The 24,398-nt window shown below is 40.4% G+C and overlaps 2 protein-coding genes across 3 annotated transcripts in view; one reads left to right on the top strand and one right to left on the bottom strand.

Moving 5' to 3' along the window:
- The first annotated feature begins 1,997 nt into the window (after window positions 1-1,997).
- Window positions 1,998-20,756, top strand: stk38a (serine/threonine kinase 38a). Of its 2 annotated transcripts, none has more exons than XM_026153910.1 (14): window positions 1,998-2,149; window positions 10,602-10,739; window positions 11,185-11,236; window positions 12,158-12,280; window positions 13,596-13,679; window positions 13,757-13,880; window positions 14,210-14,364; window positions 14,591-14,702; window positions 16,799-16,860; window positions 17,636-17,753; window positions 17,847-17,970; window positions 18,142-18,237; window positions 19,553-19,647; window positions 19,736-20,756. In XM_026153910.1, the coding sequence occupies exons 2-14, from the start codon at window positions 10,609-10,611 to the stop codon at window positions 19,870-19,872; spliced, it is 1,413 nt and encodes a 470-aa protein (XP_026009695.1). In that variant the 5' UTR covers window positions 1,998-2,149; window positions 10,602-10,608; the 3' UTR covers window positions 19,873-20,756. The 2 variants fall into 2 exon arrangements, with proteins under 2 accessions (XP_026009695.1, XP_026009696.1); XM_026153911.1 differs by having other exon boundaries at window positions 2,001-2,149; window positions 14,591-14,693.
- Window positions 20,757-22,478: 1,722 nt separating this feature from the next.
- The window catches only part of pex10 (peroxisomal biogenesis factor 10), a 4,464-nt gene continuing 2,544 nt past the window's right edge, over window positions 22,479-24,398 (bottom strand). The window contains exons 5-6 of the mRNA XM_026153912.1: window positions 24,322-24,398; window positions 22,479-22,692 (exon numbers count right to left, since the gene is read on the bottom strand). The exon at window positions 24,322-24,398 is cut by the window's right edge and continues 59 nt beyond it. Coding sequence (XP_026009697.1) covers window positions 22,624-22,692; window positions 24,322-24,398 — 146 coding nt within the window. The 3' untranslated portion in view covers window positions 22,479-22,623. The remainder of the gene's footprint in view (window positions 22,693-24,321) is intronic.

Below are 24,398 nucleotides of genomic sequence, written 5' to 3'. Positions count from 1 at the left end.
AGCTTCCTTTTTATTGATACAAAAATATGTAAATGTACTGATCTGAATTATAATATTTCTGACTGTCAAAATTTCCCAGATTTAAATCGAATCGAATCGAATTAAATCGAATCGTGGATCGAATCGATTCGGGACCTTGTGAATCGGAATTGAATCGATTCTAGAAATCAGTGACGATACCCAGGCCTAGTCTAAACTGGCCTATGCAGGACACCGACACTGTGGGGTAGAGTTGGGTTGGATGCCACATTAGAGGACACTGTTGACCTGACAGTCTGTCTGTGTTTTCGAGTGGTCAGTTTGTGGAAAACACAAAAGTTTGAGGAGAGAAAGTACTTTGTACTTTTTATGGGTCAGGGTCTTTTTTCACTTTGTTGTTGTTATATTAAAAGATAACACAATATTAGTCTCTTTTTTTAAGGGCAGTTATTAAAAGCTAAAGCCATATGTTAGCTAGGTTCAAATGTTTATCAAGAGGGCATGGGTAAAGGCAGTGGGTTTTTGTTTCTTTATGTCTTGGCACAATAGTTTGTGTTAAACCATAAACAAACAGCCAGCAGAAGGAAGAATGGCTTAGATGTGTTGTCTGCCAAAACTGATCTCACAGAGATTGTACTCCTGGAAATCCAGGGTCAGAACTGACTTGTGTGACTTTGAGTGAGTTACTGTATAGAGTTACTGGATCAAGACTAGCAACCTTTAAATAGAGAACATAAGACGTTCCTTACCTGGATGATTGAGCATCAAGATTTTAAAATGGAGAGTAGTTCAGTTTAATATTGACGTGTTTCATTTTTATTCTCAATCTTGCAAAAAAGATGTTGGGAACCTCTTTCCTTTAAAATGATATCAATGACACATCAGTTAGAAATACAAAAAATACAGCCATGGAATTTGGAATCTGTCCACAGTTGGGTTTTTTGGCTTTAACAATAGCTATATAGTACTGTAAATTCATTCCTTTCACTGCTTGTATGTAAAATATTTCATAATATTTAGCACTGCTTCAAATTCATGGGGGCATTAGGTGGTGTTCATTTTTAAACTTATTGACATCTCTATCTGAAAAACATACATAAATAATTTAATAATTTTTTTATGGTCAAAATTTAAACAACACCCCAATTTTTCCAGTTTTTCTTTTATTGAAAATTATGAAGTTTGATGTCTCATTGCACTCTGAAATGAAAGGATAGTACAAATAAAGAATTGGAGTTGTCCTGTGAGCCGCCTATCACTCAAGCTATTAACTCTCAGAAACTTACAATACAATGTATCAGACTGTTGTTGACGGTAATGGCTTTTAGTTCCAATTAAATGCAAAAATGAAAACATTTCCCATTTGGAGGCAGCACCTTAAGCTCTGATTTAATGAAGAAATGATTATTGAAAGACTTATCAATTATTAGCAATTCATGCGTAGATAGTGTAACAAGAGGTCTACCCTACATACATGTGCTGTGAGTGATACTAAACCTAAAAATAACTCTTGGTTGATTTCTAATAAAACTTTGCAGCCGAACTTTTTCATGGTTAATTATACAGTTAACTATGAATCTTTAATTATCCATTTACACTTGTGTGAAACTTTTCCCAGCATTACCAGCAATACATTATCCTGAAATTGGACTTTGAGGATCCAAAAGAGGCCACAGGGAGTCTTTAAATACCGGACAGAGCAAAAATAAATATTATTGCGAAACTTGAGGCCACTCATTTCTCTTTATGCAGAGAATAGCCTATTATTTTATAGCTGTAACTTTATTGTTTGCTGAGTTTAAAGCTTTCTTGATTTCCTTTAAATGTGTATTATTATTTTTATATTCCTTTAAAATTGTTATTTTCTATAAAGAGCTTTGTTACTGCTGTCAAATAATGTTGCTAGCTTACAGTACAGTGCAGTAATGCCGTTGAGCTGTTTCTCGGTCGTCTTATGAGAATCAAATTATTAACATGTCGCCACGTGTTTGAGTGAACGCTCAAAGTGTCATGTATGTGACGAGCAGTGGAGAAATCCACTCTTTCCTGTGCTGGCTCACGGAGGAGGGCATGATGCGCCGCTAGGTGTCCGCTGAGTTCAAACTGCTGGTGACGCAACGCTCATCGCAAAGCAGAGCAAGAGGCGACAGCTACCGCACCTTCGACCAAGGTAAGCGAACAAAGAGTAACTCTAAAAACGTGGAATTAAACGACGACAAGTTGCTGTAGTAGCTGCTTTCTTTTTTTCGCTGCCTTGTGAAACAAGTAACGAATATGTTTTTTTGTTCCTTATTGTACTTGTGACAAACGACTGGGGCGCTTTGAGCAGATAAGTAGCTAACGTTAACTAGCTAACTTTCACTTAGCTGTTTGGTTTGGAGAACTTCAAGTCAAGTTGTAAAGCAGTGGATACGAAGGCCGGTGTTTTCTGGTCAAGGCTTTAAAAAAATAAAGACGCATACATTCAAAGCTGAGGCGAAACATTTCCTCGAAAAAGGGCCGTTTTATTTTGAAGGAAGTATTGGGTATCGCTTATGTTTTCCCTCGCTGACTTTACGCTGGCAGGAACTTTAATAGCAAACTAGCTAGCTAACTAATGATAGCAAGTTAGTGTAGTAGAGTGAGATTAATGAAACTTTGTAAATTTAAAGTTCTAAACTTCAAGAGAATGAGGAAGGATCGTGAGTGTTGGCTTAAGTCATTCTCTATCCGTAATACTTTACTCTTTCGGCACTGCGTGCATCCGGAACTACGTGTTGTTGGCTCCTGTCGGGTTTAAATGCTATTTCTTGACCGTCGCGTTTTATTTATTTCCTCTTTTAATGCACTTGTTTATCTGAGATCATAAAACTTTGAGCAGATGCAACTTGCGGAAAAAGGCAGACGGTGTGGACTTCAGTGAAACGTCATAAACGTCTGACAAAACATGACATAGCCCCCCCCTGTTTTTCTCTAATTGTGTTACGTGGTGCATAATTTCATAGAATTTGTTTACTACACATAAAAAATAATTTACTCTCCCACGCACCAAATGTAACTAAAGTTACTAATGTTAGCTGTACAGGCTGCAGGGGATCATGACATTGTCAGTCTACCATTATAAACTTGGTGAGATAATACTTGTGGTTCTTAGGGATTAGTGGTGGTTTGGAGGTTGGAGATGTGCTGATTTCCCACAGTGGAAGCCTGTGTGCTTTCCTAACAAATTGTTAAACAGTCCAATGTATAAGTTCCTTCTTTATACATATTTGAATCCTTTGTCACAAACTATGTAACAGTATAGTGTACAATTCATCAAGTAATTCAATTGTAAAAGGTTTTGCTTCAATGATGTGCCACTCTGTAGCATGAGTGCTTCACCCACATGTGCGACTAAAAACTGACCTGCAACAGTATTTAGGGGCAGCGTGTGAATAAAAAGAATAACAACATTATGCCCACACAGCCCCCAGTTATAAACAAAAACACTGATAACATAGTGAATATGATGTTGTCACATGGAGCGTGCACACCACTAAGAGCAAAGAGGCTGAGCTGTTACTGAGACGCTGAGTGAGAAACATGTTTCCAGCATCCAAAACAGCAGCACTGGTCCTGTAATCATCAGGGATGGGGAAGAAGTAAGCAGTTTCTACTCCATTATAGATATCACTTATCAATTCTCATTGGCTCCACTTTGAGTCACCACCATCTCTAAGCAGCATATCAAAGTCATCATATTCATGCAAATGAATTGCATGTTTGTGCATGTTGGAGGTGTTGCCACTCTTTGTTGTGATCAGTGTTCCTGTCATTACTCAAATAAGTAATTAATGCACATATTACACAGAACACTTTCCTTGAAGGTAATGCAGTAGGTTACTTGATTACACCTAGGATTTGTTACATTACTTTCATGTTGAATGATCTGAAATACTGTCTCATAATGACCAATTAACAATATAGACCCGAGGCTACAACCAACACAAATCCCTGTCCTAATGAGGACACACCTGAGCTTTCTCAGAGCATTTAGGTATGAAAACAGAGCTGATGACACAAATCAAATATAAGACACTTTAAAGTGATCCAAAGAGATTCTACTGTAGGAACATGAACAGGTAGAACGGAAGCTGCAGCCTGGCTGTTCATCAGTTTGTTACCTGTTGATGTTCAGCTGTGGCTCACTTTATCACGGTGCTGGTCTGGGGTCAGCATTTACTCAGCTTTAACATCACTGTGGGCTCTCGGCTTAGCGTTAGCATGCTTGCTGTGCAGGTGCTTTCAAAGAGCCAAAGTTGTGTTAACAGTATGAGGCATTTGTATCTGTCCTCCACTTTACCATTGCGCTCTCATCCTTTTGTGCAATAAAGCTAATGTCCATATCCAAACTGAAGTCAGCTGATCGTAGTGAGAGTGCAAGAATCAACAGGCAGGCAGACTAACGATTCGATATATTATTGTGTCATGAATGTTAGCCATCTGCCTCCAGATGACACATTGTTGTTGAGAAACACCATGAATCTGTAAATGTAGGCGTAATCTTTTTGTTAACAATATTAGAATTAGATTGCGGATACAAATTGGCTTTGTCCAAAAGGTGGATGAGCTCTCCCTCAGATAAAGAGTTCAGTCATTTGGGAGGGATTCAGAGTAGACCCACTACTCCTCCACATTGAAAGGACACGGCTAAAGCTGTGTCCTCCTCGGTAAAGTGTTTAGACCAAGCATGTCCTACTTGGAGGAGGCCGCAGCGTAGACCTGGGACACACTGGGAAGCTTATATCGATTGGCTGGCCTGGGAACTCTTCAATGTTTCTCCGGATAAGTTGGAGGAGGTGGCAGAGGGAGATTTGGGCTTCCCTGCTGCCCTGCAACCCGACATCAGATAAGCGGATGATTTATTATTTTGTTATTTTAGATTTAAACTTTTAATTCAGTGGCTGTCATGAACATTCAAACAGTGTGCACAGCACTAAGCACCACACTACACAGTTCATTCGTTTTTCGGATGTCATATTTTAGTAATGCGTGAACGCGTTCTGTGTTTTCATGTCATGTTAAACGTCGATTTGTTTTCATCATTTTTCTTCTGCGTTGTCGGTCTGCAGTAAGTGTGCAGTGTTGGCAAGGCGTGATGTGAGGTGCTGTGCATTTAAGCAGCATGATTCATTATTGAAGAATGTGATTCATGGTGTCAGGTGCCTTTGTTAGTTTGACACTTTCCATTACCTGCGTATCAAATTCAACCTAATACCTGCGTGTTTCTTGGTTTTTAGACTAGTCAGTTAGTCAAAAAAATTTTTCCTCGTGTAGTAGACTAAGAGATCTGAGGAAACGTTGAACATCCCTAATTAATAAATTAATAAATAAATAAGCAGTATATGCAATAATTTTACATCTTTAGAGTCTTCTTCCTTGCAGAAGAGCAAAGTGTGAACTGGAGTCAGGTTCCTTGTCCGTGTGCACAAACTTGGCTAAATAACGACAATCCTGATTCTAATAATACGTGCAGAAAGAAACAAAAAGGCGATAGTCTAAGGAAATACTGGAGGCAAGCTGATTGTGCTGACATTTGTTTGCTGAGGAAAGTTGTGACAGTGGCGAGATTTGTGACATTTAATGTGTTTGGAGTGTGTAGTTGGTGTGCAGTCTAGTTGTTTCTTTTGTTTCCCAAAAACTCACAAGGCATTGTCAGCATTTTAATGCATTTTAATATAAATGGTTGTATATAACTGCTGCATGACATTTGAATATGACAGTTTTATATTTGGATTTCAGGTCATAACAGTGATTCATGAAACATGTTAGCTGCATTTTTTTTTTTTTTTTTTTTTTTAGGTCCAGTGTGTCACAAACTGACCTATGAATCATTCAATCATAAACAAAAGGGATGAACCAGTGTTTCATCTACACATACCAAACAACTTGAATGCAATTTTAAATTGTATGGCTCTTTTTTTTTTTTTTTTTTTTTTTTTCACTAGCAGCCTATGTCACAAATGTATGATTTATTTTCTTCTTTAGCTGTACGTCAGCCATAACAGTTTGGCAGGAATGAAATAGTATTTTTGATTGACTTTTGATTCTCAAAAACTCACAATCTCAGCGAGGTTTGCAGATTTTCCTTAAAAATTTGAGGAAACTTGATAAGACACACAAAAAAAACCCCAGTATGACAAAACTGTCTACAGATGAACATTATCTAAAAGACCTACCAAAGCCCTAACATAGCACCTGCGAGATGCACAGGCATGAATGAAAGAGTAGGCTGTCAAGTAGCCATTCTCAAGTAAAGGAAACATGGAGAAAAGGCTGAGCTGTGCCAAATTACACAAAAACTAGACTAAAAATCAGTGGCAACAAGTCTGATTGTACAATGAATCTAAAGAAATAGTTGTTCAGAGTGTCTAAAGCGAACTGTAAACACGGTGGAGTGTCTGTCATGGTTTGAGGCTCCATTTCAGCGGTGTTCGGGATTTTGGGATTTTTTGGAATACTTTACCCAGGAGGCGACCTCCTCGACTGCCTCCTGTCTCCTTAGAGTAGCAGCTCTATTCTGAGCCACAATACGAAGTTAGTCATTAATATACTACAACAACATGGGAATAGAGCAGCTGTGATAGAATACAGCATTAACGAATCAATGGTACAGAAGTGGAGGAAGCAAGAAGAATGAATTGAATAAAGTTTGATTTATCTGACTGCTTTGTTTCGCTTAATGTGCCTTATAACCCCGTGCACCTTATAGTCCGAAAAATACTAGGGCTGCCATGATTAGTCGACTAGTCACGATTATGTCGATTATCAAAATCGCAGACGATTGATTTAATAGTCGACGCGTCGTTTGAAGCTTTGTAAGGTCACAAAAGACGCAGGAATAAGTAGTGGGATTTAAGAGTGTAATAACGGACTGAAACAGAAGATGGCAGCACTGCGTGTACAAGGATGCCAGCTGCCGTTAAACCCAGAAGAAGAAGAAGAAGAAGCTGTGTCCCAGAATTTATAGCGCAGCCCAGCTCAGTTTCCAACAATGGCGGCAGCTAGTTAGTTTTAATATTACTCTTATTATTCTTTCTGGGTCACAAAATAAACGTTTAACATATTTTCAGTCGAGAATGTAGCTGTGTAAACCTCAAATATCTGCTCAGTTTATCAAGAATACATATTTTCAAAAGCGCTCAGACGTTTTCGGAGACATCTGTTACCCACTAGCTCGATAGCTCGCCGGGGGCAAGGCTCACTAGAGCCGGTGAGAACACCGGACTCCCGGCAAATAGTTTTCAAACCCACCGCCATCTTTTGCTACTCAGGTTAAACATATATAAGTCACTTAGATAACTTAAACCTGGCTGTAGCTCAGGTGGCAGAGCAGGTCAGCCACTAATCAGAAGGTCGGTGGTTCAATCCCAGGCTGCATCCTGGCTGCATGCCAAATATCCTTGGGCAAGATACTAACCCCATGTTTGCCTACTGGTGGTGGTCAGAGGGCCCGGTGGCGCCTGTGTCCGGCAGCCTCGCCTCTGTCAGTGCGCCCCAGGGCAGCTGTGGCTACAATGTAGCTTGCTATCGCCAGTGTGTGAATGTGTGGGTGAATGGGTGAATGACTGAATAGTGTAAAGCGCTTTGGGGTCCTATGGACTAGAAAAGCGCTATACAAATGCAGGCCGTCTACCATTTAAAAATGTTATTGTTTGGCTTTTTCCAGTGTTTTATTTGTTCCTGAGTAAATCGGTTTGTCTGAGATTAAAGTTTTTACACAGCTGAATCAAACAGACAACTGATTATCAGAAGTGTGAGATGCTCGAGAATATACTCCGGTGTCCTGTTATATTTTAGATAGCAAGGAGTTTATTAAACTTCACGGAAACAATCTGCAAATTTCATTAAAATGTAATAAACTATCATCTTGTCTTTATTTTTAGTTAGCACATACCTTAAACACTTAAAGCTGTAAGCTAATGATAGTTATATAAGAGCAGATGCTGCTGGTGCAATAAGCTGTACGTTTTACGTCCAATGGATGCATGATCTGATTAGTCGACTAATCGCAAAAATAATCGGTGACTAGTCGATAGGGCTGCTCGATTATGGCAAAAATGATAATCACGATTATTTTCACTGAAATTGAGATCTCGATTATTTGACGATATTTATTTAACCCTTTAAGACCTACCATAGAACCAAGTCCGCCAGAACTTATATTATTTTTTTACATGTTGTAGTGCCATTTGTGGGAGCATTTCAAGTTGCTATACATCAATACAACTGTTATAACCCATATTTTAATGATATGTATGCATTAAGTCCACAGTAACTACATTAATTGCAAAAAAGTGCAATAAACTACAAAAAAATTGAAAATCGTTTGTTTTGTTTTTTTACATACATTTCTATTTAGAGAAGTTTAAGAGGTTTATCCCTCAAAACTTTAAATACAAAAAAGTTGCAAAAAATAGTTTACAACAACAGGAAATTTATTTTGAGTGTCTTCATAGTTTTTTTTGGAGATGTAGCAATTTTTATATACTGCAGGAAAAACAATCCTATGATGCAAATTTGCAAAGAAAACAGCAGGTGCATCAAAATAAACTTTTCCAGCAGTGCAATTGAAGTTCTAAGCATCCCAGAAACTATTCAGAAAAGTATAGAGTCAAACATGACTTATAAAAACACCAGTATAGGCTTTTAAGGCCTACAAGTAAAAAAACTACATTTTCCGCGAAAATGACGTCACTTCCGGTTTCGGGCAGGAAATGGCGGACATGCGATAGTTCGCGCTGACGTCTTTTTCAATGTGGGAAGTGTTACGAACAGCTGATAGGATCGGCAAAGTGTGTTTCTGGAATATTATGTTTTTGTTCCTGCAAGCGCTTTTTATAAAATTTTTGCAAAGCTATATGTGGAAGGAAACCGTGACCGAGGACAAGCTGATGGCATAAGATTTAAGTACAACAACTCCGGTTTCATATGCAAAAAAAATTATTGCGCTAGCTTACGCGGTTCCGGTTCTACAAGGATTTAAAACTAGTTACGCAAAACGGAGCGTGCTGCTCTGACCGGCTTTAAAGGGTTAACAATAACAATGTATTGAATAATGACTTTAAAAAAATAATATAAAATAGTGTGCAAATACTTTGCAAATACAGTGCAAATGTTTGCAATATAAGAAATAAATGAAAAATTTAAACATCTATGTTTAGTGAACTTTGCAGTGTTGCTCTGTGGTCCAGCTACACTGCAGCAAAGTTTACACACTGTGTCTACTTGATCCACGTCTAACTCCGCGAACCCATAATGTTTCCACACCACTGAAGTGTTTTTTTTTTTTGTTTTTTTTTTGTTTTTTTTTTTGTTTTTTTATATACCTCTCTTTTCAACCAACAGCAGTCACTCTCTCCTCTCCAAATAACTTCTGCTTAGCTTTCCGAGCTTTGCTTGGGTTCTCTTAATTGTTGTGACGCGTGTTCAAAATGCAGAGAGGTGCGCTTGATTTGCTCAAGCAGCGCGAGAGTAAAGCACGAGGGAGGTGCAAATAATCGGCGCAGTCATTTTTAATGATCGTTGAAAGCCCAGATCGTAATCGTGATTAAAATTCGATTAATTCAGCAGCCCTACTAGTCGACTATCAAAATAATCGTTTGTGGCAGCCCTAAAAATACGTATTTGACTTTTTTATTTGGCACACTGCAGTTTAATGTAGCAAAGCACCTCTTTTTTTTTTTTTACTTAAGTGGATATTATACATGGTTATGCTCAGGATATCTCAGCCCATTTCTACTGGAAATGCATTTTGGTTAAACTTGGAATTTGCGTTTGCACTGTTAAATGTTTATATAGCTTTAATGCACATTAAAAAAAAAAAAAAAAAAAACCCAGCTGCTTGTTTAAGTAAAATAAATGGATGAGCTTTTTTTTTTTTTGCGTTAGTAAAGTTGTGGAGTTGTATTTTGTCTCGCAGAAATTATATCGTTATCGCAAATTTTCAAATATATATCATGATATATATTTTTGGCCATATCGCCCTGCCCTACCGTCCACGATCATCTAGTCCACTAGTCGCGCACATCACTAGCAGACATCATCCAAAGAAAGCTTTTGGAATATTCATCAGGAAGCCTGATAAACCTGAAGATGACTGAGAGAAATAGTTGGAAGCTTGCTTAAGAGAGTTCAGGCTGTTTTCAAAGGTAATATAGATACCTGGTTGTATCAGTATGACTGTTCAAGCTTGTTCAAATGGTCCAAACTGTTTCCTAGCAAAACATAAAGTGACATGTGGGAAAAGGCTTTTGCACAGTTGTGTTAAAGCACAATAATCAACAGTTGCTCAATTTCCTGACTTAAATGCAACTCTAACCCAGCCCTTCCACATAATATTTAAAATATCCTCCTCTGGTCTGGTGTCAGTTTTTTTACATGTTAGATTTCCTCATTGTTTCTTCATAGCAGCATTGTCACAGGCAGCAGAGCCTGCTACTTTCCTTCCTCTTTCTGTGGACCAACGGTCTTCTTATTTCATAGTTTAGTATTTTTAGATGTGGGAAATCTGAGATTACCATAACACGAAACATGTTTTAATAGAGCAGATGTCTTCTCTGCATCCTTCAGTGCACAACTCTTTGCTCTTTTTATTGTCTCAGGTAAAGCATGGCAATGACCAGCCAGACCTCGTACCCCTCCATGAGTAACCACACCAAAGAGAGGGTCACCATGGCCAAAGTGACCCTGGAGAACTTCTATAGTAACCTCATCGCTCAGCATGAGGAGAGAGAGATGAGGTAACGCTCACAAGCTTTAGTGCTTCTTACATGAACAAAGGCTAACGTTGCCATTTTAGCTTTAGTTATGAGCTACAAAAAAAAACAGTGGGCCGATTAATTTGTCCTCCAAATAAAACAACTAACCACTGAATTCGCAGCACAACTGAACCTGATGGCTAATGCATGGACAACCCACTTTGTTTGTTTTGGTTCATCAGGATGTGGCTCCTGTCAGTATTACACTGAGGAGGGGTCACTTCCTGTTGTGACATTCACAGTACAGTATAGTCATAACCTCGTCCTGACTGGTTTATTGCATTTTTAGTACAGAACGTTTTTGCTATATGAAAATGATAGGGTAGTAAAAGTGCACTAAAGCTTTGTTCTGTGTTTGTCATGTGTTTAATAAAGAAACATAATAACTTATGCCTGTAACCAGTAATAAGCTGTGCTGTGGTTTCAGGCAGCAGAAGCTGGAGAAAGTTATGGATCAGGAGGGCTTGGCTGATGAAGAGGTGAGTAAGGTGTTTACTGACCCGTGTGTTCTGGAGACTTATGTCACAGTGTGTGTAATCTCAGTGTTGGTGTAGGTCAGGTAGAGCAGGTCAGCTACTGATTGGAAGGTTGGTGGTTCGATCCCTGGCCCTACCAGGGATTGCCAAATATCCTTGGGCAAGATACTAACCATCTGAGTATGAATGTTAGCTACACAGCACTAAAGTATAGAAGAAAGTGCTTGTATGAATGAGTGTTATTGGCATGAGGCATGTTGTATAGAGCGCTTTGAGTACTCCGGGAGAGTAGACAAACACTATATAAGAATCAGTGCACTCAAATGTTATACTCAAAGAGTGTAACGGGAACAACCAATCAGCTGTTGTATCTCCAGCTGTCTGTGTCTGCTCCAGAGTATAATAAAGTCTCACAGTGGACATGAAACGCTTCATGTACAAAGGCTAATTTACAGCATGGAGCCCTGCTCTCAAACAGCCTCTGTAGCTGCATTTAAAAAAGAAATCGGAACTTAAAGTTTTAAAAATGAGTCTGGTTGCTTTTGGTCAGTAGACTTCCATTTGTTTATGTTAACTAACTGGTAACAGAACCAATAACACAGGGGGATTTCAACTATAAACCAGTCTAAGGGATCACCTTTGTGCTACCTCGGGCTGCAACAATGAGCTTTATGTTTAAAAAATCATGGCTATACCGTCCACTTTCACTGGCAGTCCCTTAAACAGTAAACAGTTCTTCATTCTTTTAGCTAGAAGCACTGAAAATCCACCAGACAGTAATCTAAGCTGGGCTGTTGGAAGTCATTTTTCTTTCTTACATCTTAATTTGCTTAACAGTAAATTTTAATTATTGCTTTAAAATAAGACACCTCTGAAGTGTGACTTAAACAGTATAGTGTATTTAAAGTGCTGTGTCCTCTGCAGAAACGTATCCGGCGCTCTGAGCATGCAAGGAAGGAGACCGAATTTCTGCGTTTGAAACGTACTCGACTGGGTCTGGAGGACTTTGAATCCCTGAAGGTGATTGGCCGAGGAGCTTTCGGAGAGGTAAAAAGCATTTGATGCTGTTGTTTTGAAACATGGAAAAAAATGGAAACAATTCTAACTCTGCTCATCACTGTGTAGAAATGCACCAATTACAATTTTGACGTACACGTTGAAGTTTGCTAATGCAATAACTCTAAAATGAGGTGACGAAGTTTCAAATTGATAGTGTAGGTGTATCTGCTGAAAATTTCAGATGAGTTTAAATGTCGGTGACCTAAACCTCAGGGTGAAGGTTAGACGTCAAGTCTTGTAAAAATCTTGTGAATGCAATAGCTAGGCAAAAAGCCCATATGGGATTTTGAAACTGATACTGTAGCTGGTCTATGCTAGGAGACTGAGGGGAGCTCATTCTGATTTAAACTGTTGCTTTAAAGGTTCAGTGAACATAGAACTTTACTCCAACGGAACATGAGATAAGAAATACTTTATTTTTGTCCACATTTGAGATATTTTTTGTTACAGCATTTAAAAAAACCAAATGTAACAAGTAACCACGTCTTGACTGTTACATGTTGCTGATTCCTCATGTTACTAGCTCCAGTGCTGGTCCCTCAGCATATCACTGCAGAGTGTAGTGCACTCGCTTCACCTGGTTGATTAGAAAAAAAATTCCATCATTTAAAGAATCTCTGCTTCATTAGTAGATCTGTCCTCTATGGAAGCCCATTTCCGCCACTAAAAAAAAAAAGTATCCATAACTCGAATTTTCACATTATTTTCTCGAAATTTTGACTTATTAACTCGAAATTTTCAGAAAAGTAACTCAAAATTTCGAGTTAGCTCTGCCAATCAGTAATCTACGTTAATGATGTCATTTCCTTGTTACCCGGAAGTTAAAGCCCTCAAGTACTGCTACAGCTAAGCTACCAGTATTACAGCCAGTCATGAATGCACATGAATGAATTGCTGAGTATTTTCAGCCAGGCTTCACAAATGATGAAATCCTTGTGTTATTAGCTGAATCACATGGCGTTAAAATCAGCAAACGTACTCTCGAAAACTCTGTTGCGGTCCCGTTTTGAGTGCGCATTACTCTGCGCCATATGCTTCTGGGTAACAAGAAAATGACTTCGTTCACGCAGATTGGCAGAGCTAACTCGAAATTTCGAGTTAATAAGTGAAATTTTTGAGAAAATAACTCAAAATTTGGAGTTAAGGATACATTTTTTTTAGTGGCAAAAACGGGTTTCCATAGTCCTCTCCATCCATCCTGCAGTCAATCAGTGAAAGAAGAAGAGAGGCTAACTTCTGGGCAGGAGAAGCTCCCACACCCATCATCAGCTTTTTGATGAGCACTCTTGATTTCTACTTGCAGGTACGCTTGGTGCAGAAGAAAGACACCGGTCATGTTTATGCTATGAAGATCCTCCGCAAAGCTGATATGCTTGAGAAAGAACAGGTGAGCTACAGGATACACACCCTGGAGTGCTGCCCTTTGACATCTGTGTGTAACCCCTTCTTCCTGTCCATGTACAGGTTGGTCACATCCGTGCTGAACGAGACATTCTGGTCGAGGCCGACAGTCTGTGGGTGGTCAAAATGTTCTACAGTTTCCAGGATAAGCTGAACCTTTACCTCATCATGGAGTTTCTACCTGGAGGTACGAACGGGGCGCTGCTCAGCATGAAAAACTGCTGTGACACAAGAATGCTGTTGTCATCTTCAATAGTACTGTAGCTGCACCCCTCTATAAGTCTGGCAGTCAGTTATGATTTCATCACTCACAGTCAAAAACAGTTTAGGGGAAAAAACCAGTCATCCTGTTGCTTCACATTAACAACACTCTCATGTCTGTGTTTTGTTTGTTTTTGTTTTTTCGATGCATTGCACAGACGTTGATGCTAATTAGTAAAATAAACCCGCTTAAATGTGCTGGAAACCGTATTCATCCGTCCTGTAGAATGACTGTTCTCTGCTGCTGTGGTGCAGGCGACATGATGACCCTGCTGATGAAGAAGGACACTCTGTCAGAAGAGGCTACGCAGTTCTACATAGCAGAGACGGTGCTGGCCATTGACTCCATCCACCAGTTGGGCTTCATCCACAGAGACATCAAACCAGACAACCTGCTGCTGGACTCCAGGGTGCGTCCGAGCTCTCGTTTTTACTACACTCACGTTTTCTGTGGAAACACCTTTTTTTTTTAAAATGATTGGAACATGTGACCATAGCTAGACTGAGTTTCTGTTTGGTCTGTTTATCTATGAGGAACTTTGACCTTTGGTCACAGTGGGGCACACGTCTGGTTTTGTGACCCTGGTATGACGTCATACTTTGCTGCTATGTGTAATGTTGTGCTCTTGGTTTCAGGGTCACGTGAAGCTGTCTGACTTTGGGCTGTGCACAGGCTTAAAGAGGGCTCATCGGACTGAGTTCTACAAGAACCTGAACCACAGCCTGCCCAATGACCTCAGTAAGCAAAGTCAGCAAAGTTCATTTAATTCAAATATGGCTTGCATGCAGCCCCCGTCACTTGCTTGCATTTAACTTGTTTCCTTAAAAACAGTGCTCACAGCTCAGAAGTTTGACCACGGTCAGTGTGAGCAGACTTCCTCCTCTGCTCAGTTTTCCATAAATCAGATGACAGGAAATGTGCAGGATTGCTAGGAATACTGCTATAAGTTGGATGTTTCTACACAGTGTCTGAGTGTTTGCAGTCACATTTGACATGGTGACTATAATATCTGGGCCTACAGTACTGTACAAAAGACTTTTATTAAAATGTGCACACAACAGAATTTGTACAGTTCTAGTAAGGATGAAAGTCAGGCTGCAGCGATTGATTATTTTAGTAATTGAGTAATCTATCGATTATTCCATCGATGAATCGTATAAGAAATAGCTTTGCAATAATAAATATTTAATATACAAAGAGAATAAACACGGGTCTTTTAAAATGAACTGCTCAGTGGTTTCCATTTTAGAAACTGTAACATTAACTCAACCCTTAGGCTGTTTTTATATAAAATATTACATTAAAATGTTAAAAGAAAACACTTCCTTAAGTGCCAAAATCTATAAATGCTCTAAAGTTCTCTCTGACAGTGTTTTATCTCGTGGATGAGGTATCTGGTGTGCACATGTTCAGTGTTTGTGTGTGGGTTTATGTGCAGCCAGTGACTGTAAGCCTTACACGGAGCGTGTGCTGGCTGCAGTGAAGGAAGGCCAGTTTGCTGTGCTGCTGAAACAGATGTTATGATGCAGATGTTCATTCATTCTGATAACAACCTAAAATTGCTTGGCTCAGTGTCTTAGTTTTACTGGCTTGTGAAAAGGTGTTTATTTATTTTTAAATATTAATGTTTAATTCATTTCAATTAACACTTTTAATCTGAAAAGTGTTACAAAGGCTTAATATGGTCCAGTACACCCAATGCCCCCCTTTAGACTCCCCCCGTTTGCTGCAGGCATCAAATAGGACAGCTGCTGTACAAACAGGCTAAGTTAGCAGTTCATCTGCAGGTTTAAATGCAATCTCTGGAGGCTTACTGCAGATTTCTGTGTGAAACAAACAGCAGCTGCTGAGTTTGCTTTTCTTCATGTTGGAGTTTGTTGATCAGCTGCTTTGATGAAGGACACTTACTTTTTCAAAGTAAAGGTTTTAATGGTGATCGCAGGAGCAGCGCTGCTGTTTTGGACGACAAACACTTTCTTTCACTCACTGTCTGTAAGGACTCCACCTCTTTGTGTTTGTGTGTGTGTGTGATCAAACTATGACAGCATCATATTCATCAGTGTTTTTGTTTAAAACTAGCGGCTGTGTGGGCTCGTTATACGTTTTATTCACGCGCTGCTTCTAAATACGTTTCTATTGCAGGTTTGTTTTTAGCTCCAAATGTGTTGAATTATTCCAAATACTTGATGAATCGCTGCAGCCTTACTTGAAAGTCGGACACTTTTATTCCTCAGCACAGGTGCGCGCGCTCTCTCTCGCGCGCTCTCTCTCGCTCTTTAATTATTTCTGTAAGGAGTCTTCAGGAGTACTTCTCCTGAACACTCTAAAGCTCTTATTTGGATGATGGCTGCCCATTTGTATCATCCTTTCAGCGTGATCCCACTCTGCCTCCATAATGCTGGGATCTGGGCAGGCCAGTCTGAGTGTATTCCATTGTGTGTTTGTCTATCCAAGAATGGTTTCACTGCTTTGGCAGTGTGGGTGAAATCATTGTCATGCTGGACAAATTAAGCCACTGGCAATCAGATACTTTCCAGATGGTGTACCAGATGGTACATTTCTGTGTATTGAAGCATTGGCTGAAGTGCAGCCTCAAAACATGAGCTGTTGTGACTGGTTTCAGTCTGGTTCTTGTATAGTTTGGCACACCTCAGCCTTTTCACAGTTGTGTTCACACAGTGATCATAGACATCATGCTGAAACAGCAGGCCTGACCGTGAGGAAGACTTGCACTCACCTTCAGTGGCACAAATGTTATGTTCAATGACTGATGAGAGCCTCGCTGTTTGTATGCACAGTGATGGAGTCGTAGCTTTTAATATGGAGTTGTCTTGCCTACACAGCATCCCAGAACATGAACTCTAAGAGGAAAGCAGAGACCTGGAAGAGGAACAGGAGGCAGCTGGTAGGTTTGAACACACATGTGATTAGAAAGTGTAGAAAATGTCTGCTATTTGGTATTGTGCTCGATTGGATTTGGTAACACCACAAAAACAATGTTAATGGAAATATTTTTGTCATTGGGATAGTTGTTAGAAATCGTACATGGCTCCACAGTCAGGGGCTCACGATAAACCCCAGAGCCAAATGTTACTAGTTGTGAATAAAAAGAGAAACCCACGGGAGTATTTGATTGTACAATTTGAAATGTAAAAAAGAAATGCTCAGTGCGTGGAGCGGGCGACCACATGCCATAAGGCTGAGAGCGGACGGCCGGGTTCGAGTCCACCCCGCATGTCTTCCCCTCACTCCTCTGCCCCCGCTGTAATGAAATGCTCATTATTTAAACTATTAATTCATTGAATCTACAGAAAAAGTGTAATAATGTGCTCTTCTTGAAACTTATGACGACAGCAGCATTTGAAGGATGAAAGCACAGTGTTATGCTTTTCACGGTCAATAAAGTCCTGCATGTTACCGACATATAAAGCTCATATTCATTTATTATAATAATGTAAATGTATGGCACAAAGGAAGCATGACATTGTGTGGCTAGAATTACAATCTCACTTCCTTTTGTTTTGATTAGATCAGCCCTGAGTTAAATCTTGATCTTACCCGGTGCAGACAAAGCAATGTCTTTGTGAAGCCTGTCTGTGGGAAGTGTAACATTTAAACAAAGGTGGTAGCTTTTCCCATCCTTTCATCCTATGTATTGACCCCCTTCCTTTATCCATCAGGCATTCTCCACAGTGGGAACACCGGACTACATTGCTCCAGAGGTCTTCATGCAAAATGGATACAACAAACTGTGTGACTGGTGGAGCCTGGGTGTGATCATGTATGAGATGCTGATAGGTAATTTTTCAGGAAATGAATCTTATTCACCTTTTGAGGTTATTATAAGATGGACTTTTATAATATCTGATTCCTGTTTTTTGGTCTGTGCAGGTTATCCTCCATTTTGCTCAGAGACGCCACAGGAGACGTACAGAAAAGTGATGAACTGGAGAGAAACACTCGTCTTTCCTCCAGAGGTGCCTATATCGGAGAAGGCCAAAGACCTCATTCTCAGGCAAGTGCACCTCTGCTTTCCTTCATCTCCCATCCTGTCATAGTAGTTCATGCTGTTGTCACTCTTGTTTTGTATGCGGACCATGGAGGTTTCAAAAATGTCAACTTTCTAATGGCTTCTAACACCTGAGGTGTTTGTATTGCATTGTACTAACTGATCGTGAGTTTACAGGTTCTGCTGTGAGGAGGAGCACAGGATTGGGGCTTCGGGCGTGGAGGAGATCAAGTCCAATCCTTTCTTTGAGGGCGTAGACTACGACCATATCAGGTGGGCATACTTGCCACGCACGTTAAAGATGGTTGTGCTGACATGTTGAATTCTCAAATGTCTTCATTTTAAATTGTAATAATCAACTTAACATAAACAGAAGAACCCAGAATCTCTGAGAGTTGTGAATGTGCCTACAGGTCAACAGGAAGGCATTTAAAAATGAGTTTCATTAGATGATCTTTGTCTGGCTGGAGTCCTGTGCACCCTCAGATGTCCTTGAGGATGAAGACCCTGGTCCACTGTTTTGTGACCAGGACAAAAAAACCCCACATTATTTATCCCGTATCTAAGGTTTGACTAACAGGCAAACCTTGGCGTACACCTTCCCTGACAGGCAGGCGCTCGAGTCCCCTTTCTTAAACATAGGAACCACTACCCCAGTCTGTCAGTCCGGAGGCACCTCCCCAGATCTCCACGTGACATTTCAGAGGCATGTCAGCCAAGGATTAGGGTCACCCTCCCCTCATCCCGAGACGCTGTTTCCTCTATAGAAAGCGTGTCAGTGGGATTACAGACATACTTTCGGCCTCTGCAACACGTTCCCAGTGATCCCTCACTATACACTTGGGTGCACCCTGTCAGTCTCTCTCTTTACGTGAAGGTTCAGAACATACAGCCACAGATCCGATGAAAGAATTCCAAAATCAATCATCGACCTGTGCCCTAGGGTGTTGTGGTGCCATGTGCACTTATGGACATCCTTATATTTGACTGCAGATTGAAATAGAGTCAAGGCCCTCTCTACAAGTCTGGTTCCAGAGCCCAAGCCATGCGTTGAGGTTAGCGCAACTGAGCCGACATCTCTCAAACTCACACGCTAGCTCAGGCTCCTTCCACGCAGGAAGGTTGACGTTCCACTTCCCGATAGCCAGTCTCTGTATCTAGGGATCGGACCTCGGGCCTCTGCCACCGACACACACACTTCATTTGATGCTACTGCGCCACCTGTAGGTGCTGGGCCTAAAAGAGGGTAGCCCAAGCTGGGCACAGCCACCAAACGCTCTCTCTCCAGTTTCTTCCCCAGGCCTGGCTCCATAGGGCGGGGCCCCCGTAACTCTATCCCGGACAGGGTACACTGGTGCCTTGGTCATCTTTTATCAGTAGGGGTCAATTGAATCGCTCTTCATCGTTTGCCTTGGGAGATCCTACCAGAGGTCAGCATGGCCCTTGGGATCACTGGGACACACAAAACCCTCCAACAAAGTAATGCGGCGATTTGTGGAGAGGACCGTTAGCCATTCAGGCAATTTGCTGATTCTGTTTTCAAATGCAAACTTTGACTTTCGTTTTGTAACTTTACTGATGTTTCCAGGGAGAGGCCTGCTGCCATTCCCATAAATATCAGAAGCATTGACGACACCTCAAACTTTGACGAATTCCCTGATTCAGATATCCTCACACCTACAGGTACATACAGTGTAGCTCCAAATATTTCATGCTTTGTTGTGAAATCTCAGATTATTAAAATGCCTTACTACTTGTTGTGTTACTCCAGCCACTCAGGTGTCCAATCAGGCTGAAGCTGATCTGAAGAACAAGGACTGGGTCTTCATAAACTACACCTACAAACGCTTCGAAGGCCTGACGGCTCGAGGTGCCATCCCGTCCTACATGAAGTCGGGGAAAAGATGAACACCACCACACGGGTGCTTGTCCAACTCCTCCATGAATCCTGAAGGAGCTGTCTCGAGTCCTGAAAGAACTGTCTGTGTGGTGTCACACAGCTCTTTGCAAATAAAAAGGGGACTACTTTTCCTCTGTTGCTTTCCACAGGAATGTTTCGTTTCACTAGTAGGAACTGCTGCAATCATTCTGCAGCTGTTCGCTCTAATGCTTCCGAGGGTACTTCTCTACTTCCTGCTCACAATGACACTGAACTGGGAATAATATGTCCACTTGTATTTTCCACCAGTGGCTGCAGATGGTTTTCTTCACTCCTGATAGCACCATTGATGTTCCCTGTGTGTAAAATGAGCACACTGTTGTTGGACTTACCAAGTGCTCTTGTCTTTCCAAACCAGCACATCCCCCTCCTTGAAATTATTTTTTTAAACATGTCAACTTGAAGATGGCATCAAATCGTCACGTGACATGAAATAGATGCTTTTCAGGGATTCCCTTCTTATGTTTCCTTTTTCTGGGCTTGTCTAAAGTGCTGCTGGCTTCTTAAGATCAAACCAAAGACTGAACTGAATGTTTGATCTCTCCATTTCTTCACTTCCACTAACTCTGTTGTGCTTGTTTAGGTTAAAGCGTGCATATTTGAGAATTATGAATTTTATGGAACAAACACACACAGATCATGTGACATTTGACCCCATCATGTCTGCCTTCTGCACCTTAAATGATGTGGATGTCGCTGTAGTATAATCAAGCCTCCAGCTCCTTATATTGCGTGCTTAAAATAATAGTTTGGGTTTGACAGGGCAGGGGAAGGAAACGCCCACTAATGGCTGTGCTCATTATTTAATGTGCAACTAATCATTTTGAATTGGTGACTTGTTTTCAGAGTTATAGAGACAAATGTTACAAATGTTCAGGAGAGCCAACCAGCAAGCATCTTTAGTTAAAGGGGAATATATTTTAATTAAAATGGATTATAAGATTAAATTGAAGAATGAATAATTGTTTGAGTGATTGACTAACAGTCTTATGATGGATGTGCGACTGACTAGTTGTTACCAGACACTAGTCGGTTAACAATTTCAGAAACTTTTGTATTATGCATAAAAGTGAGGGTTTTAAGACATGATTATTGGTCCATTAATATGTAGCTTTAAATGGTGTTAACACTTTGACCCCAGGATTGTGCTCCAGCTCTGTTAAGGGTTCTTTGCCACCTCTGCGCTTATCACTGCTTTCAAAGCACTTTGGACTGGTTTGATTTTCCTTCAAACTGGTTTGCTGCAGCTTGAAATCTATTTGATGTGATAAAGAGGTGGTGAAATGGCTTGAACATGAGTTTGTCTCCACTAAAGAGCAGACAGGACCAGTGGGGAGTCGGTCCATCCACATTGAGGGCTAAATGATTCTTCAGTGAACACAATATCCAGAATGCTGTCATTTAAAGTGAATGTAAATGAACTTTTTTGGAATTGTGGGAAAGTGCTTTTTGCCACAGTAGTTTCAAAATGCTGTTTGTTTGAATGAGGTGTAGACCCCCCCCCCCCCCCCCCCCCCTCTTTTTAACTTCAGCGAATCCAAACTCTTAGCAATGTTGTTAAATTGTATTTTGATCAGATTAATGCTGTGTTTTTAAATGATCAGATGTAATATTTCCAAGATGAAACTCTGCTCGTATAGTTGAAGCTGTATCCAAAGATATCACGGATGTTAGACTGGTTTGTGAAAACTAAATGTTTGGTTTGTTTCTCATGTTTCTGCTGGAATGGTCTTCTGCGAGTCTTAAATCAAAGATTTGACTTTTCTATGTAATATAGTATATACAGGTAGTGGGTAGATAAATCTCAGTACATTTTAGGATACAGTGCTCCTTTTATTTGAATGGCTGGGTTCCATTTTTTTAACAGTCTGTTATGATGCTCCAGCTCTGCATGCTTTAACCAAACCGTAGATGTGGTGGCTTAAAGAAACTGATGTAGAATGACTTGTTTTATTGGGTGTGTGTGCGCGCGCGCATGGTTGTTTTTTTTTTTTTTTTTTTTTTTTTAAACCAGCAATGTTTGCAGATGCTGTGCTCGTCATTATGCTCTGCATGTCGTCTGAGTCAGATAAGGGCTTTGGAGAAGGTGGATGTACAATATTTATATACCACTGTTTGCTGTTGTACGTTTTCTAATATTTGACAATTAATTATTCTGCACTTCCTGTATTGCTTCTGAACTCTGTAGCATTATATTTTTATTTATTTATCTACTTTTAACCAAGAAGTGAACCTCTTGGTAATTAAAAAAAGTATTTTGCAAGAGTATTATGGGCCCAGGTTTGCAGTATTAATACTGCATATTCTTCGAGAAGTCTTGCACAACTAGAATCGAAGCAAAGACCACAGACACTAAGCTCCATCATAGACTGGTCGTTTTTTTTTCAGCCATAGAGTACGTAGAGCCCTTCACTGGTTCCGTGTCTCGTCATATTTGCAGCCTTATTCCAAAATATGAGCAGGATACGGCTCATCTGACACCTGTCACTGGATCAGCTGCTACGTTTTATCCGAGGAGCGTGCTACTACAGAAATGCAAAAACTAACAGAAACAGAGGCTGCAACACAAATCATGTACATGTTTGTATTCATATTTTAATACTTAATGTTTATTGGTAACATATTTTCAATTTTCTTTTAATAATGCAAAAAAAAGAAAAGAAAAAAGAACAAGTTGTGTTTTCTGCAGTTGAGTTGATTACAGTGGAGGCTCTGTGGTTCTAGCTGTAGTTCCTCAGGTACACCAGTCTGTGAGGCTGGAACTTGTCCCGACACAGGGGGCACTCTGCCTGTAAAACACATGAGGTCAGGTGAAGACTGCTCTACCATCTATTAAGTATCATCAGTCTATCTTTAATCATGGCCATGTACTGCACTTACTGGTAATTAAACATAGATTTAAGATGTCAGTTGACCAGCCTAGCTTAGCCAGTTATGGACCGATCTCAGGCCTTTAGTTTCTATTTCAAAGAGACTCCTGTGCTGTGAAACAGCAGACTGAAAGGTTTACAGAAAGCTCTTGCATGCAGAAGCACACATTTTCATTACATAGCAAAGACAAAGGCCTTGATGTCAGTTGATGTCTAAACTCAGATGATGTTAAGAATCTTAGAAACCTTTTGTCTAACTACACTCTGGATGGCTTTAACGACCACGATGTGTAAATATGTAAGACTGCACAATATAGAGTGATGCTGAAAAAAACGAGTTCATATAATGATTACTTCTGGCTGGACTGATAACAATGAACTACGAGTTATTATCAGGTTGTCTCAGAGGGCAGGTAAAAAATGCTGCAGTGAGTAGAGACAGCGTGTTTCTCCTATACTGGCTCCTCTTCATTGGCTCCCTGTTAAATCTTAACATCTGCTCCCACACAAGGTCTTGAATAATCATGCCCCACGGTACCAGATCACCACAGTGCCTCTTTTTATATACACCCACAAACCGCAAGCAAGCCTGCATTAGTAGCTGAAGGTGTGAAGCCGACGGTGCCACAGGAAGGCAGCCCAACAGGAAGGAAGCATGGTGGAGCAGTTGGTGTCTGTCTTTGCCTACTTTCAGTTTATAGGACTATCCGTTGGATGACGTGCCCAAAAAAAGGAATTAAAAATTAAATGTATCTTTTTTTCCCCCATTTCTTGTTTCTATCTTTTAATTAGATAGAAAAGTAAGACTTGCACTTAGGCACCTCCAGAGGACAGAAAGGACTCACGTCAGAAAGAAAACTGCATTCTTTCTGCTGTAAAACTTGGTCACTTGCTTTTTATTTTAGTTGTCAAGTATTGTAAGACTTTATATTAAAAGAAAATCTCAACAATCTCTGATGAGCATCATGAAGAACATTCAGGGAGGGGCAGCCGTCTGTGAAAGCCAGCTGTGGGAGGAGCATAGCACGACCACACACCACAAATCAGCAGAATTCCTGTTATAGGAACAACATCTGCAGAGACCGTCCAGGGTACACCGGGATGCTGACCCTCAAAAACTACCTGTACTCCTGTTCCAGGATTCCCCTGTGTTCATTGGTTAAACAAGCTAGCTTGTAGATTTAATCAGCTGTTAAGTGTCTTACTGGTGTAAATGTAAGCAACGCTGCCCACCACGACTGAACTGGCATCACTGTGGGCAGACTGGAAAATGTCTACATTCAAAGTTTCAAAATTTTCGATCAGTTATTTCTGCCCATTTTAATGTTCAAGTTATTAAAAATGTGCGCTTACAGTGCGTTTCATTAATTATCAAACATGTCAGAAGCCAGTAAAAGGACATTGGCTTGGCTACAAATACCATTAGTGTCAGTAATCTAGTAAGCATTTTGGTTCTTTCTTACTTTATTTTGACAAGACGGCAACAGGAACTTAATGACAGCTGACACTGCTGTTTGTCCAATAACACTGAAGATGGTGCACACTGACCTTGGTGTTGCACCACTCTGTGATGCACTCCCAGCAAAACAGGTGTCCACAGGGGGTGGAGGTGGAGTGTCTCCTCT

This window comes from Astatotilapia calliptera, chromosome 20 (genome assembly GCF_900246225.1).
Source record: "Astatotilapia calliptera chromosome 20, fAstCal1.2, whole genome shotgun sequence".
Lineage (NCBI taxonomy): Eukaryota > Metazoa > Chordata > Actinopteri > Cichliformes > Cichlidae > Astatotilapia > Astatotilapia calliptera.
The sequence above is the reverse complement of the archived record's forward strand: the minus strand, read 5'-3'. Positions and strand labels throughout refer to the sequence as shown.

What these genes read in the sequence shown, in the direction of transcription:
- stk38a (XM_026153910.1), top strand. Translation starts at nt 10,609, where the DNA reads ATGGCAATGACCAGCCAGACCTCGTACCCCTCCATGAGTAACCACACC. An exon ending in CATGTATGAGATGCTGATAG is followed by an intron (nt 17,754 to 17,846) that starts GTAATTTTTCAG and finishes TGGTCTGTGCAG; the next exon opens with GTTATCCTCCATTTTGCTCA. An exon ending in AGATATCCTCACACCTACAG is followed by an intron (nt 19,648 to 19,735) that starts GTACATACAGTG and finishes GTGTTACTCCAG; the next exon opens with CCACTCAGGTGTCCAATCAG.